Below are 17164 nucleotides of genomic sequence, written 5' to 3' on the forward strand. Positions count from 1 at the left end.
AAGAGCGTCAAAGGGGTGCAACAATTCATTAATAACTGCGCTCAATACTTTATAATATATTTATTCAACCATTTTATTTTATAAATTATTATCTTTAACTTCCACATGCATCAACTTTTGTATTGCTAAAAAATGTTACAACATGACGAAGTAGATGTGTAACTTATTTGATGAAAATGGAGAAGAAGTGCACACATAATTGCTCCATTCCATGATGAAGGACTGTCATGTAATTACACTAAAAAGTTTTGTCTTCACTTGAATTCTAGAATAACGTCTCACTTTCACGTTTTGCCACATTTTTTTTTTTTTTGAGGTGATAGGATCCTTGAGAAATGAATGGATATGAAAGACTTAATATTTCATGTCAACAATATATTAAAAAAATGAAAAGAAATTGGCCGTTTCGCTAGATTGATCTCTATATAAAGTCACATGAGCAACACCAGAATACCACAGAACACTTGCATTGCTCTAAACAACGTCTCTCTTGCCTCAGATCTCTAGAATGTCGAGCGTTAACTTGGTAGTGATGGTGGTTGGGCTGCTGGTTTTGGCTCAGCAGTCCTTCCAGATGAGTTTGACAAACCCTGTTGCTGAGACAAACAATTGCAAAATTGATTTCACTCGTTTAGGGCTTGTCTTAACTTCTGATACCAACGAGAAGGCCCTACAAGACTCTGGTCTCTTCACACCTGATGCTGAAACGCCTTATGTTGACATTGCGGGGAGAAGGTTCCACATTGGGACACTTAATGCTCGTTATATTGTATATGTTAAGATCGGGGGAAATTCTGTAAGATTCCTCGTTTCTATATAATCTTTGTTTCTTCATTGCGCTATTTGAATATTCAATATATTACACATATGTTGCTGTCCATTGCTAACTGCAACCAAACTTAGGTAAATGCTGCCATTGCTGTGCAAATCCTCTTGAATAGATTCCGTGTTCACGGAATTATTCACTTTGGTAGTGCTGGGAGCCTTGATAAAACAAGTATAGTGCCAGGTGATGTTTCCGTGCCGCTTGCTGTTGCTTTCACAGGAGCTTGGGATTGGAAGGTAATTACACACACACACACACACACACACACACACACACTCTGTGGACATTAATGGCGAGGACATAATATTTAGTTCTGAATTTACCATGGAGCATTTTCCATGAAAAAAAAAATATATCTACCATATATTTGGATGAATCGAAAGAAATTTAATTTAATTTTCTGGGTTTAAGTTGTATGTTAATTATAAGACGCACACATCTTATACGTAACCAGCTTTAATTTTTACAATGGCGCAGAAATTCGGGTCAACGGAAGGGAAGCTAATCTTTGGCGAGTTTAATTATCCAGTGAACGGAGAGAACTTGTTGGCTAGTATAGACTATGATACAATAAAATTGTTCTCTGTAGGACAATCACCGCAGGATGTTTTCTGGTTTCCCAGCACCACATCCTGGTATAGTGCTGCCACTCAAGTGCTTCAGGTTTGTCAATCTAATTTTGATTCTTCTTCTTTATCAACAGTCACACACACACTGTATTATATATGCTTGAATAATTTCTGTGATTTGCAGGATTTGGAGTTGAGCCAATGCTACGATGAAGTTTGCCTACCTTCCAAGCCTAAGATTGTGTTTGGAACTAAGGGCTCCAGTTCTGATTCTTACATTAAAAATAAAGCATATGGAGATTTCCTTCACAAAGCTTTTAACGTCTCAACTGCCGATCAAGAAAGCGCTGCTGTAGCCTGGGTTAGTAAGAGGGAATAATTTGGTTGAACTCAGAAAAGTTTCTCTAGTTCATGTGTTCGGCTAACTAGTTTGGTCATTTGATTTGCAGACATCTTTATCAAATGAAAAGCCTTTCATCGTGATACGAGGTGCTTCCAATGTAGCAGGTGAAGCAAGTTCAGGATCGCAAATTAGCTACTTGGCCTCCTACAATGCTTTCCTTGCCGCAGCCAAGATCATTGAGTCAATTCCCACGCCACGTCTGGCTTGTGAGTGATGAGATTATGTATCTGCTTCTGGGTCGTTTGAGTGCTATGAAAGAGATTGATGACCGATTGCACTCAAATGAACTGAACTGTGTTTGGCCTACTAAATTAAATAAACTCCAATAAAAATGCTATGAACTTTCTCCATTATATAACGTATTCAGCTGTTCATATTTTTTTTTCCGGTACTGGATGATGGATCAATTTAGAATTTTGTTGATCAGACATAAAATGGTGATAACAATCAAATTTTACTTAATACTCTCGGATCATTGACTTAACGATTAATATGCTATTTTTTTTTTGTTTTAATTTTTTTCAACAAAAAACTACGATAGTTAAGTTCTAAATCTTGAACGAAGATAGATAATAGACTCATAAATAAGATAGCCTCCAAATCTTGATAACGGCCAGGAACTTAAAGCAGGCGGAGTTGTTGTACTTAGACAAAAGCTCAAGTGTAGTTTTTTAAGGAGGCTAACGGAGGCTTTCATTTCTTCCATGCCCTGAGGGGTCAGAAACATCATCGAAATCAAATATATATGAATCAATGACATACCTATATGAATAAATTTGCAAAATAATAAATTTAAAAAAATTATATAAAAAATAGATATTTTATTCTCATTCAATATTAACAAGCAAATTATTTTAAAATTTATGCATTTTAAGTTAATACATAATTATTTTTAATGAAATTGCTAATATTATCATAAAAATCTCTAATTCTCTTAAAATAACTTAATTGAATCCATAAATATTATTTTAATAAATCAACTTCAAAAGAATTTTATTCACAAAATAGAAAAAGTTAAAAATAAATTGTTAAGGGGTCTCGAACCAAAAAGCTAAGCTAAAGTTCTTTGTTTTATTTCAATGAGCAGGTGATGTATCATCTTTTAGTTCAAATTCTAACATATTTGATGGTTAGAAAGTGGGGTGGGTTCGAGTTTCATACAACTTTAAAAATCAATTTTGAACTTATTTTTTCTTGAAAACATTCTAAAAAAATCATAAAAACTTTAATAAATTTATTTATAACATCATAGCACTCTTTAATCACTCTAAAAACTTGAGATCCAATAAAATAAAAAATTATTTTACTAGTTTCGATTTACTTTCTCTAGTATGTTTAAAGAAAAAAAATAATCTTCAATTAATTTCTTTGTTTAAGGATAACCCATTAACACCAAGATAAACTTTTTATGTGGTTGGAATGCAGTTAAATAAATTGTTTCTCTCTCCTTTTTTTTTCAATGACTTTATCTTTTTTTTTTCTCAACATCAAAAGCTGAAATGTAATAAAATAAATTAATTTATAATTGAAATATGCAAAATTAAAAGCTCTAGGGACTACAGTGATTTTTTTTAATATAAATTATAAAACTTAAAACCATAATCAATGAAAAAGAAAAGGAGCTATTTTTAATTTTAAATTTGATCATTGTTTGAAATTTTAATTAGTAATATTGATTTTAATGTCGGGTTCGGGTTGTTTCACAGCAAATGGAATATGTTAAAGCACAAAAATTACAACATAATGTAGGAGAATATTAGAATTGAAAAGTAAAAATTCATTTGCCATAATTATATAATGTTTCCAAAACAAAAAAAAAAAACAGGGATAAAAACAGTTGTCTTGTAGCAATCCACAATGCAACTGTTTCTATATCACATTAAAAGAAATAAAGGTATAACATTTTAATTTATTTTCTTTACTAATCAAGGAATCCAGGTTAATTTCTAACACAATAAAATAATGTGCATGCATTGTAAATGCACTTTTTAAGCATTATAAAAGAATTAATTGAAAATTGAAAAGTTGATAACTAATTTAATAAATAAATCGAAAAATATATGAATCAATATATTATAAAAAAAAGTTAATGTTAATTAATTCTAACACGATAAGCTAATCTTTCTTCTAAAGAAGAAAGAATAAACGTGCATGTAGATATTTTGTCTTTTGCTATAATAAAATAGTCAATTATTTTATTTAAAATAAATTTTTATTATATTTATTAATTTAAGTATTAAAGATTATCTCATACAAGCAAAGAACTTATTTTATAAGATTTTTCACAATTTCATCACCACTAGAAAAAAATATTCATCCATCACCGGCGACATGATCGTATAATTCTAACACATGATCTTTTGGACGCGAGCTATGGAAGCCATCAAAAGACATGCCTTGCGTGGAAATCTTTCAAGTCGGAGCACGTTTCCTGCATGGTGTTTAAGAACCACATAAATAAATGTTTGGCATTCTGATCAGCGATTATTAGTTTTTCTTCTGTGGTGCGTCTTTGCTGTCCTTCCTTTCACTGTAACTCAGGAGCGGCACCATTTCTGTCATCGTGTTCGTGGGACCAGGTCGATGAAGACAGCATTACTTACAAAGCCGACAAAAGTATTTACTACACCGAATGATATTAGATTTACCAAAAAAATCTTTCGAATATTCAGGGATATATATGTAACTTATCTTTTAATTCTGAACTTCCCTTGGGATAGAGATGAGGTTCGTAACTTCCCTTGGGACCGTGGGCCAAAGTTTGTGTCTTATATATGTAACTTATCTTTTAATTCTGATAATCCAATTGATTTTTTTAGAAAGAATAACTGGTGATTAATGTCCAATCCCGATGAAAGGTCTCATTCAAGAAAGCTATCTCAAGAACCCGCTTATTCAAGTTCCTTTCATAGCTCAGTGTCGGTTATACCATATATTATGAGTTATGAAAGTGCCAAGCATTTGTTGTACCAAGTGTTATACAACATAAATCAAGATTAGTCATTTAACAAGCAAAGTATTAAAGAGTGAACAAGATAACAAATATAAAATATGTTAGTATCAAACATTAAAGTCCATATTAAGTTTACATTATACTTATTCTTACACCATTAGTGTAACCTTTTCACCTTAACATAACTAACTTAGCTAGACATAATGAAAGAAAGCAAAATAGATAAACAAAATAAGAACATAAAAGTTAACTAAGTAAAGGAAAGGAAATGAAAGGCATAAACTTAATATTAATGCAAGCAAAATATAAACATTACAAAAAATACAAAGAGAGAAAGGAAGAGCATGATCTTGATCTGGAAACAAAGATGCCTAAATGCATGGCAAATGCCTCTTTTTATAGGCTAAAATTGGGAACTATTGATTTGATGACTAATTGATAAGTGGGTGGCCAACTTTTGACTTGGTGACAATCCTTATCTTCTCTTGTCTGCTCAAAACGTCATTGATAACGTCAAAATTGGAGCCAGATGCAAACATGAAAGTTGTAGGCAATTGTCTCAGCTTTCTTGTGCAAAAACTTCAGCTTATTTGGACTTCTAGAACTCCAGATATGACCAAAATACTGAACAATATTCGGGCTGGAAGACATATTCGGGCTTCTTTGTTGTTGCTGCAATTTGGACTTGAAAATGACCTTTTTAGATCTTGGGCTCCATATGAAAGTTGTAGGCCTATGTCTTATCTTTCCATCCATATAAATTGGAACTAAATCTGAGATATATAGCTCCAGATATGACCCAATTACCGAACAGTGTTCCGGTTTGGATTGCACCGACATCTCTTTTCTAAGTTTTGCCATCTCTTTATCCTTAAAATTTAAGTTCTTAAAGTCATCAATCAATCCTTTCATTTATGTGATAAGCCTGCATTTAAAATGAACATTTACCACAAATTAAAGGTATCTTATATTATTAGATATATTATTATAAAACATACTTTGGTTAAGGAGTTATTGATACTTCAAGTGCAAAATGATGATATAAAACCATGATAAAAATGCACTTTTAAGTACTAATCATTAGGGTATGAACACTGTCACTAAATTCTGGTTTCATTATCTTGGCTCCCTTGTACACATGTTTTATTTCTCTCCGGTTATATTTTTTTTGCTTTAAGCTTCGTATAAATTTTAAAATATATGCGATCGATTTATTAACTTTTATTGTGATTTTTGTATTTAATTGTGATGCTTGTGTTTCGATAAAAAAATTTAAAATTTTTCCTGTATGTTGCATATGGCCAATACCCTAACATGTTTTTAAGCACTCTTTTTTATACAAAAATATTAGAAGTTTCAAAAATGTATTTTCGTATGGATTTTTTAAACACAACTAAAATTATTTTCTTGTATTTTTGGATTTTACAATATGTCTGTAAAACTCCAAAGGGATTGGCCAATGTTTCAAAAAATAAAAAATCTTATTTTGGGGGTAATTCATTTATTATTCACTCTTAATATTTAGATAAAGAATGATAAATATCCAAAATAATTTTCTAGGGATAATAAGTCATCACACATCCTTGAAAGAAGCCTTGATTATAATTAAGGACATTTCAATTTTTTTACTCCATAATTTACGAGCCGAAAAACTCTAAGGCAAAAATAGGCTTTTAAAACGCCCTAGATTCTAGATTTTCGTCCCTCCTCCTCGTGATTTATGAGTCGTAAAATTTTGAAATACTAAGGGAAAAATGAGATTTTAAAGCACATGGAATCTCTTTGGATTTCTATCTTAATAAATTTAGTTTGAATCAAACCTAGAAAAACTAATGGGATTAGAAAGCACTAACACCATAGCAATTATAAAGCAAACCAAATACCAAACAGTTTATCTTAGATAGGGCGTATTAGGAGTGTTAATACCTGCCCTTTACGTAACCAATCCCTTGCCTTAGAATCTCTAAAAGACTAGTTAGGGTTCATAGTGACTAAAATATTAGGCGACTACTCTTTTATTCACAAAACAATAAAAAACCTAAAATTAATCAAGGGTTGCCACGCTCTGCTTGCGAGGGTGCGACATAAATTATTATTTTTTTAATTGAATATGATGATTTTTTTTATTTATTATCTTTAGCTTCCACATGCATTAACTTTTCTATTGCTAAAAAATGTTCCAACATGACGAAGTAGATGTGTATCTTATTTGATGATTGTTAGTATATTGCATGATAATGGAAAAGAAGTGCACACATAATTGCTCCATTCCATGATGAAGGACTTTCATGTAATTACACTAAAAAGTTTTGTCTTCACTTGAATTCCAGCTTAACGTCTCACTTTCACGTTTTGGACACTCTCTCTCTTTCTCTCTTTCTCTTTATGTTTCTCTTAAATCTCTCCACATATAATTGCATAAACTTAGCTGTTTATTTATACATAAATTTTTTTTTAAAAAAGAAAATTCAACCTTCAGGTGTGAAGGCGTTTGTGGCTGACGGTGTAAAGACAGCTGGAAGCTGGCAACTGCAGGTAGTGGTGGGTGGTTGCCTTCCTTGACCTTCTAGATTAAGCTTAATTCAACAAATCTCCTTTTTAAACTCAATCAAGGGATGTCATTCCAAACATGAACTTCAATATGATAAATACTTCTCTCTTCAATGGCTTTGTAAAGATATCTGCAACTTGATCATCTGTCTTGCAGGATATCAGCTCGACTTCTTTGTTCTTTACATGCTCTAGGATAAAGTGGTGACATGCATCAATGTGTTTACTTCTTTCATGATACACCGAGTTCTTTGCCAATACAATTGCTTATCGATTATCGATATAAATCTCTGTAGGATTTTCTTGAGGAAATCCCAAATGCTTCAGCATATTCCTTAACCATATTAAATGGCATATAGCTGAGTTGGCAGCAACATACTCAGCTTCACAGCTTGATAATGTTATGATCGATTGCTTCTTGGATGACCATGTGAAAAATCTATCTTTTATGAAAAAGACAAACCCTGTTGTGCTTTTCCTTTCATCCAGATCTTTAGCTCAATCACTATCCAAGTAGCCAACAAGATTAAAGTTTTTACTTGAGGTATAAAATGTACCTTCATTTATTATGCCTTTAATGTAGCAAAGAATTCTCTTGGCTATATTCAAGTGAGACTAGTCTAGTGTCTCCATATATTTGCTGATCAATTTGACTCCATAAAGTATATCCGGTCTGGTACATGTCAAGTACCTTAAGCTTCTAAGCTGTTGAAGTAAGTTGGATCAACATTTTCAACTTTACTTTTCTTCAATTCCACTCCATTCTCAACTGGAGTTGATACCGGATTGCAGCTTTCCACCTTGAACCTTTCAAGAATATCTTTGGCATAACTGCTTTGGGATACAAAAATGCCTTTTTCTTTCTACACCACTTCTAAGCCAAGAAAATATGTCATCATACCAATGTCTTTCATCTCAAACTCTTGTGCCATGCTTTTTTTAAAGTCTTCAAACATGGTAGGTTTGTTGCTGGTGAATATCAAGTCATCAACATATAGGCACACAAATAATATGCTGCCATCTGCTTCTTTCTTCATATAAATTGCGTGTTCATATGGATATTTTTTGAATTCTTATATTCCAAGCACGCGGAGCTTGCTTCAAACCGTGAGATTATCAATCTGATTGTTTCAGTCGGTTTACTGGAGCAAATACTTCTTCATAATCAATGCTTTCTTTTTATTTGTAGCCTTTCGCCACTAATCGTGCTTTGTATCTATGCACTTCTCCTTTTGCATTCTTCTTTGTCTTGTAGATCCATTTGACACCTATTGCTTTCTTGTTTTATGGTAGATAAGTCAGCTTCCAGGTATCATTCTTCTCAATGGTTTGTATTTCTTCATCCATTGCTTCTATTCACTTCTCTTCTATGATAGCTTCATTGAAGCTAAGTGGGTCATTATTTGCAAAGAAACAAAATAGAGTTATATCTTCCATAATTTGAGTGGCATCATACAACTCGTCTAGATTTCTCATCCTTTTTTGTCCTTCTAACGAGGATGCTGATAATGGTGTTAATGATGATTCTAGTGTGTTTCTCCTGTTGAATACAAGGAATTTGTGTACCAGACTTTGTGGATCATCTGCTGGTAATATCGGACTTTCTGCAAGTATTGTTGGTACTTCTTCATCTTTAAGGATTAAATCAGTGCTGATCCATTTGACTACTTCTTAGTCATCATTTCATTGCCAAGTTTTATCTTCTTTAAAGATAACATCTTTACTCATAATTACCTTCTTTGTGATGGGATTATATAGCTTGTATCCCATCCTTCTCTCACTATATCCGACAAAGATGCATTTCTCACTTTTATTATTTAGTTTATTCCTTATTGCATCTGGGATCTTTACATATGCCATACAACCAAAGACTCGAAGATGAGTAACACTTAGTTTATGACCACTCCATGCTTCTTATAGAGTGACACTTGCAAGCTTTTGGTTGGGCAGCGATTCAGTAGATACACTGCAGATGATACAGCTTCAGCCTAGTATTGCTTGGGCAGCTTCTTTGCTTTGAGTAGATTTCTAACCATGTCAAGAATTGTTTGATTCCTTTTCTCAGCTACACCATTCAACTATGGTGTATAAGCTGGTGTTGTCTAATATTTGATGCCTTGTTGTGTATAAAAGGCTTTAAAGTCATTTGCTGTATATTCTCCACCTTGATCAAATCTCACAGTTTTGATCTTATACCACTTTGCTTCTCAACAATTGCTTTAAAGTCTTTAAAACAATTGAACACTTCTAACTTCCTCATCAGAAAGTATATCCAGGTCTTTCTGCTAAAATCATCAACGAAAGTAAGGAAGTACCTATTTTCTCCAATCGATATAGGCTTTATAGGACCACACACATCTATGTGCACTAACTCTAGTGCCTTATTTGCTTTCCAGTTGACTTATTTGGCAAAACTGGATTGTGATGTTTGCTGAGGACACAACTCTCACAAACTTCATCTGGATGATCAATGTGGGGCATACCTTTGACCATCTTCTTGCTTCATAGCATCTTTAGACTTGTGAAATTTAGATGTCCAAGCCTCAGGTGCCAAAGCCACTCTTTACTGTTAGTGATGACACTCAAATACTTTGCTGCATCATATTGGATGTTTAAAGGAAACATCCTATTCTTGGACATTTTCACATAGGCAATCAATCTCCTATTGTAGTTTGTAACTGTTAGATGACAATTCTTTATGAAAAGTGTATAACCTTTCTCCAAAAGGTGACCTATACTCACCAAGTTCTACTTTATGGCTGGTATCTCCAAAGGTGACTAGATCTTGTATGGTCTCATCTAAATCACTAAATAGATCTCGTTGGCCACATATGCGATTGCTAGCTCCAAAATCAAGATACCAAATATTCTCTTGATTCTTGTCAAGTCCTTGTTTGACAAATAATGCAGCTGCTCTTCTACTGTGGGCATCCTTCTTTACATAGTTGGCATGCTTACGTACCTCTAATGGAGCTTTCTTTTGACATTCAGTGCTCTAATGCCTAAATTGATTGCAATTATAACATTGAATATTCCTCTTATCATTGTTATCGTAACCGCCTCCTTTTCCTCTAGGAGTGAATGCTTGTTGTCCTTAACCTTCTTTGGTGGTGTTTTTACCACCTCTTCCTCTAAAACATGTATTCCAAGAATCCCTTCCTTGAAATCGCTGAAATCCTCCTTGTGTTTGTTGACTTCTTGCTCAAGTGGTATATCCACTTGTTGAAGTCTCCCCTTGTTCATATTTGTCTTTGAGAGACAACTTTGCTTGTAAGGCATGCTCAATTACCTTATCTCCATTTCTTTTTACAATCTCTTGCTCATGAGTTTACAAAGAACTCATAAGCTCATCCACTATTAATGTGTCCATTTCTTTGGACTCTTCAATAGCGACAATAACAAAATCAAATTTTGGATCTAAGGATCTTAAAAGTTTCTTAATAATTTGAGCATCTGTGAGGGCTTCTCCATTTCTTTTGATCTGATTGACCATCACTATAATTCTTGTGTGATAATCAGAAATAGATTCTAAGGACTTCATTTGTAATAATTCAAATTCACCTCACAAAGATTGGAGATGAATCTTCTTGATTCTGTCAGCACCTTTGTATTTTTATTGGAGAGCTGATTAGTACTTAAAAGTGCATTCTCATTAAGGATTTATGTCATCATATTGCACCTAAAGTATCATTAAATTCCCTAACAAAAGCATGTTTTATATTAGCAAGTCTAAAAATATAATATACCTTTAATTCATGGTAAATGTTCATCCTAAATGCAGGTCTATCACATAAATAAAAGGATTGATTGATGAGTTTAAGGATTGAAATTGAAAGGATAAAAAGAAGGCCAAACTTAGCAAAGTGTTGCTGGTGCATTCCAAACTCGAACACCATTCAGTAATTTGATCATATCTGGAGCTGTAGATATCAGATTTAGGTCCATTTTATATCAATGGAAAGGTAAGACATAGACCTACAACTTTTATATGAAGTCAAAGACTCAGTTCTGCCGTTTTCAAGCCCAAATCTTAGCAACAACGAAGACGTCGGAAGCTGTCCTGCAGCTCAAGCACTATTCGGTTTTTGGCTCATATCTTGAGTTCTAGAAGTCCAAATGAGCTCTGGTTTTTTTTTATGGAAAGCTGAGACAATTGCCCACAGCTTCCACAATTCAGTTGGCTATAATTCGGATGTGAGCAATGACGTTTTGGCCAGCCAACAATATCAAAAATCAGCCCACAATATCAAAAAACCAGCAGCCATTAATGTCAAAAACCAGCCACCAAATCAATGGATGCCCACCAATTCTTCAATCAATCAATAGTTCTGAAACTTAGCCTATAAAAGGAGGCATTGTCCATGTATTTAGTCATATTAATTTTCAGATCAAAGTTATCTTCTTGCTTTCTCTCTACATCTTTGTAATGTTGAAGTTTTCTTTTATACTATAGTAATCTCTTGTTTATGCTCTTTCATTTCCTTTCCTATACTTAGTTAGCTTATATTATGTTTATGTTCTTATATTGTTTATTTGTGTTTTTCTTCTTCTTAATGTTTAGCTAAGTTAATTATGTCAAGGTGAAAAGGTTTCTCTAATGGTGTTAGAATAGGTATAATATAAACTCAACATGAGCTTTAAATGTTTATATCCAAGAAAGATTGTTATTAACATGTTTTATCTTTTTATCTTACTAATTCTTAATACCTTGCTTATTAAATGTTTAATTTAGATTTGTGTTGTATAATATTTGGTACATCAAATGCTTGATCTTTCATAGTTTTCGACCGAAATCGTTATTATGATAGAAACTTGATTTGTTGTTAACATAAACTAGCAACATGAATGCTTGATGATATTTATAAGTATGGTATTACTTAGATAAGATAATTAATATGATCATGTTAGTAATTTATAATGAGCTAATAACGAGAAATCATCCGATTAGAACTTCCTTTGTGTGTGGTTTCTAGTTGAGTAATAAAAAGAGTTTATATTATATTTATTTGAAATATCATTAGTAAATCCTATAACCTTGACATATGTTTTGTTATTATTTAATCCTTACATCAATATCACATCCCAAAACATTCTTTAACTCCTTTTCTGTTATTATTCTCTTCAAATCTTTTTCTTTATTTGTAATTTATATAATTCACCTCCCTGTGGTTCGACCCCGGTCTTGCCGGGTTATTTTACTTTGACACTCCTGCACTTGGGATAAGACATCAACTCTTTGATCGTGTCAAGTTTTTGGCGCCGTTGCCGGGGAGGTAAGTTATTGTATAAATTAAATATTTTATTTTATTTTATTTTCACTTTTATTTGTTTTTCTAATTGTTGTTTCTTTTTCTTTTTCTTTTTTTCTTTTATTTTCTTTTGTATTTGCATGAGAGTTTGGACACGTACATTAAGTGGTAGACTTTTTAGAAAATCATCATTTTCTTTAGAAAACATGGCCGAAGAAGATAACCAATCAATTCATAATGAGAATAATGAGAATAATGAGAATAATCGTGTTAGAACACTTAGAGATCATATGAATCCAACAAGAACAAGTGCACCATCATGTATTGTTTTTCCTCCTGATGCATCTCATTTTAATTTTAAGCCAGGTATTATTCAACTTTTACCCACTTTTCATGGCTTAGAATTAGAAAATCCATACTTGCACTTAAGAGAATTTGAAGAAGTTTGTAACACTTATAATGACTTAAATTGTAGCATGAACACCATCAGATTAAAGCTTTTTCCTTTTTCGTTAAAAGATAAAGCTAAAACATGGCTACAAAATATTAGGTCAGGATCCATTCATGCTTGGGATGAAATGCAACAACAGTTTTTAAAGAAAATTTTCCCTTCTCATAGAACAAACTCTTTCAAAAGACAAATCACCACTTTTACTCAAAAACCAGGAGAAACATTTTATAAATATTGGGATAGATATAAAGACTTGCTTAATACCTGTCGTCATCATGGTTTTGAAACATGGAGATTGGTTTCACAATTTTATGAAGGGTTAACACCTAAAGATAGACAAATGGTAGAATTGATGTGCAATGGAACTTTTGAAAATAAAGACCCTAATGAAGCAATGGAGTACCTAGAGTTGCTAGCTGAAAATGCTCAAAATTGGGACACCACAGGTACTTGTGAGGCACCAGGTAAAACTCAACCTCATATATCTAATGGAGGCATGTATAGCCTTAGGGAAGATCATGACCTCCAAGCCAAATTTGCATCTTTAGCTAGAAAAGTTGAGGCACTAGAATTAAAAAAGAGTGGTCAATTAAAATCTGTTCAAGAAATTGTGTGTCAAATTTGTGAAACCAATGAACACTCAACCAATGATTGTCCCACGTTGCCTTCTTTTAAGGAATGTCTCCATGAACAAGCCAATGCTTTAAATAGTTTCCAAAGACCAAGTCATAACCCGTACTCACAAACGTACAACCCTGGTTGGAGAAATCACCCAAATTTCAGTTGGAAGAGTGGTAACAATAATGCACAAACTTCACAGCCACCATTTCAAACACAACATAATTTTCAAAATTCTCATGGATATGCACCTCCTTATATTCCCCCTCCTAGAAGAAATCTTGAGGAAACATTACATGCATTCATTGAAAAGCAAGAGACAATCAACACTCAAAATGCTCAAACCATGGCTGATTTGAAAGATACTCTTGCAAAGTTCACATCTGCTCTCAGTTTTCAGGAGAAAGGTAAGTTTCCATCTCAACCCCAGCAAAATCCCAAGGGACAATACAATTCAAGTACAAGCAGTTCTGGAAGCCAACATCTGGATCAAGTCAAATCAGTCACTACTCTCCGCAGTGGTAAGGTTATTAAAAAACCTATTCTTGAACCTTGTGAGAAAGAAGATGAGTTAGTCTCCAAGGGTAAGGAAATGGTTGAACCTGATCATTGCAAGGAAGAGAGTGATTCCCCACCAGCACTTCCATTTCCTCATGCCATGACCAAACAAAGGAAAGTCAATCACAATTCTGAAATCTTTGAAACTTTCAAACAGGTAAGGATTAATATACCTTTGCTAGATGCTATTAAACAGGTACCATCTTATGCTAAATTTTTGAAAGATCTATGCACTGTAAAGAGAACATTGAATGTGAAAAAGAAAGCCTTCTTAGCCGAACAAGTAAGTGCCATTCTTCAGAACAATAATGCTTTGAAATATAAAGACCCTGGTTGTCCTACAATTTCTTGCTTTATTGGAGAACATAAAATTGACAGAGCTTTACTTGATCTTGGAGCTAGTGTGAATTTACTTCCATATTCGGTTTTTCAAAGTCTAAATCTCGGTGAGTTAAAACCTACTTCTGTTACTCTTTTACTTGCTGATAGATCTATAAAAATGCCTAGAGGAATAGTTGAAGATGTGTTAGTACAAGTTGATAAATTCATCTTTCCTGTGGATTTTATTGTCTTGGATACACAACCTGTTGAAGCATGCAATTCAATTCCTGTTATTTTAGGACGTCCATTTCTTGCAACTTCTAATGCATTGATTAATTGTAGGAATGGAGTGATGAAGTTATCTTTTGGAAACATGACATTAAAAATAAATGTTTTTAACATTTGCAAGCAACCTGGAGATGATAATGATTTACAGGAAGTAGATTTTATTGAAAAAACAATTTATGATCAATTTGAAAATTCTTCCAATGAAACTGAGTTTAATGAATCTGAAGATTTGCAAATGGTTTGTTTTCAGGAAGAATCAAAGGCAAATATTTGGAGACCAAAAATTGAGGAATTGCCACCACGATCAATTGGGTCCATACCTTCAAGTGTTCAACCACCAAAACCCGATTTGAAGCCATTGCCATGTAATCTCAAATACTCATTTTTGGGAGAAAATGAAACTTTTCTGGTAATAATTTCTTCCAAACTTAATGTTCATCAAGAAGGTAAGTTATTACAAACTCTAAAAATGCACAAAAATGCATTAGGATGGACCATAGCTGACATAAAAGGAATTAATCCTTTGATTTGCACACACAAGATTTATTTGGAGGAAAATGCTAAACCCTCTAGAGAAATGCAACGAAGGCTTAATCCTAATATGAAAGAAGTAGTGAGGAATGAAGTCATTAAACTTCTAGATAATGGAATCATTTATCCTATTTCTGATAGCAAATGGGTAAGTCCTACCCAAGTTGTACCTAAAAAGTCTGGAGTTACTGTGATAACAAATGAGAAAAATGAGTTAATTCCAACGAGGACTATTACTGGTTGGCGCATGTGCATTGACTATAGGAAACTCAATTCAATGACTAGAAAAGATCACTTTCCTTTACCTTTCATGGATCAAATCCTAGAAAGAGTTGCAGGTCATGAATTTTATTGTTTTCTAGATGGTTATTCAAGTTACAACCAAATTGAAATTGCATTTGAAGATCAAGAGAAAACTACTTTCACATGTCCATTTGGTACATTTGCATACCGAAGGATGCCTTTTGGATTATATAATGCACCAGCCACGTTTCAAAGATGCATGCTTAGCATATTCAGTGATATGGTTGAACGTTTTCTTGAGATATTTATGGATGATTTTTCTGTTTTTGGTGATTCATTTGATAATTGTTTAACTAATTTGGAAAAGGTTTTGAACAGGTGTGAAGAGAAGAATCTTGTGTTGAATTGGGAAAAATGTCATTTTATGGTAACAAACGACATTGTACTTGGTCACATTGTTTCATCAATAGGAATTGAGGTTGATAAATCTAAAATTGAGTTAATTGCCAACTTGCCAACACCAAAATCTGTTAAAAATGTTAGATCATTTTTAGGACATGCTGGTTTTTATAGAAGGTTTTTCAAAGATTTTAGTATAATATCTAAGCCATTGTGTAACCTTCTAACAAAGGATAATGTTTTTGAATGGACTGAATATTGTGAAAAAGCCTTTGTTAAACTTAAAAACCTGCTTACATCTGCTCCTGTTATTCAACCTCCTGATTGGTCATTACCTTTTGAAATAATGTGTGATGCTAGTGATTATGTCGTGGGTGCTGTTTTAGGACAAAGAAAATATAAGAAACCCTATGTCATTTACTATGCAAGTAAAACTTTAAATAGTGCTCAAATAAATTACACAACCACTGAAAAAGAATTACTTGCTGTAGTATTTGCGTGTGAAAAATTCAGATCTTATCTTGTTGGCTCACCTGTTATTGTTTTTAGCGATCATGCAGCATTGAAATATCTTCTTTCCAAGAAGGATTCTAAAGCTAGATTGGTGCGGTGGATTTTGTTACTTCAAGAATTCGATATCACAATCAAGGATAAGAAAGGCACCGAAAATGTTGTCGCGGATCATTTGTCAAGATTGACAACTGATTCGAAATCTGACATCACGCCAATCGATGACTACTTTCCTGATGAATCTTTACTTTCTGTCACTACAATGCCTTGATTTGCTAATATTGTTAATTTTCTTGTTTCAGGACATTTGCCAGCGCATTGGGGCACTCAAGACAAAAGAAAGTTCTTGAACGAAGTGAAGAACTTTTATTGGGATGACCCTTATTTATTCAAATATTGTCCTGATCAAATATTTCAAAGATGCATTCCTGACAATGAGGTAAGTAATGTCATTAAATTTTGTCATTTTGAGGCATGTGGAGGTCATTTTTCGTCAAAAAAGACAGCCGCAAAAATCTTACAATGTGGATTTTATTGGCCCACCATGTTCAAGGACACGCATGCATTCTGCAAATCTTGTGAAAATTGTCAAAAGTTAGGATCTCTTTCAAAACGTCACATGATGCCTTTAAGTACTATTCTTGTCATTGAAATCTTTGACTGTTGGGGTATAGATTTTATGGGTCCATTTCCTC

At 33.2% G+C, this 17164-nt stretch overlaps 1 protein-coding gene across 1 annotated transcript; it reads left to right on the forward strand.

Annotated features, from left to right (window-relative positions):
* Nucleotides 1–455: 455 nt before the first annotated feature.
* Nucleotides 456–2151, forward strand: LOC105114733 (bark storage protein A-like). The gene is made up of 5 exons (XM_011011385.1): nt 456–796; nt 904–1062; nt 1304–1489; nt 1580–1756; nt 1845–2151. Exons 1-5 carry the CDS (start codon nt 509–511, stop codon nt 2010–2012), a joined length of 978 nt encoding a protein of 325 aa, XP_011009687.1. The 5' UTR covers nt 456–508; the 3' UTR covers nt 2013–2151.
* The last annotated feature ends 15013 nt before the right edge of the window (nt 2152–17164 follow it).

Source organism: Populus euphratica, unplaced genomic scaffold (assembly GCF_000495115.2).
Source record: "Populus euphratica unplaced genomic scaffold, PopEup_1.0 scaffold569.1, whole genome shotgun sequence".
NCBI classification, from domain to species: Eukaryota; Viridiplantae; Streptophyta; class Magnoliopsida; order Malpighiales; family Salicaceae; genus Populus; species Populus euphratica.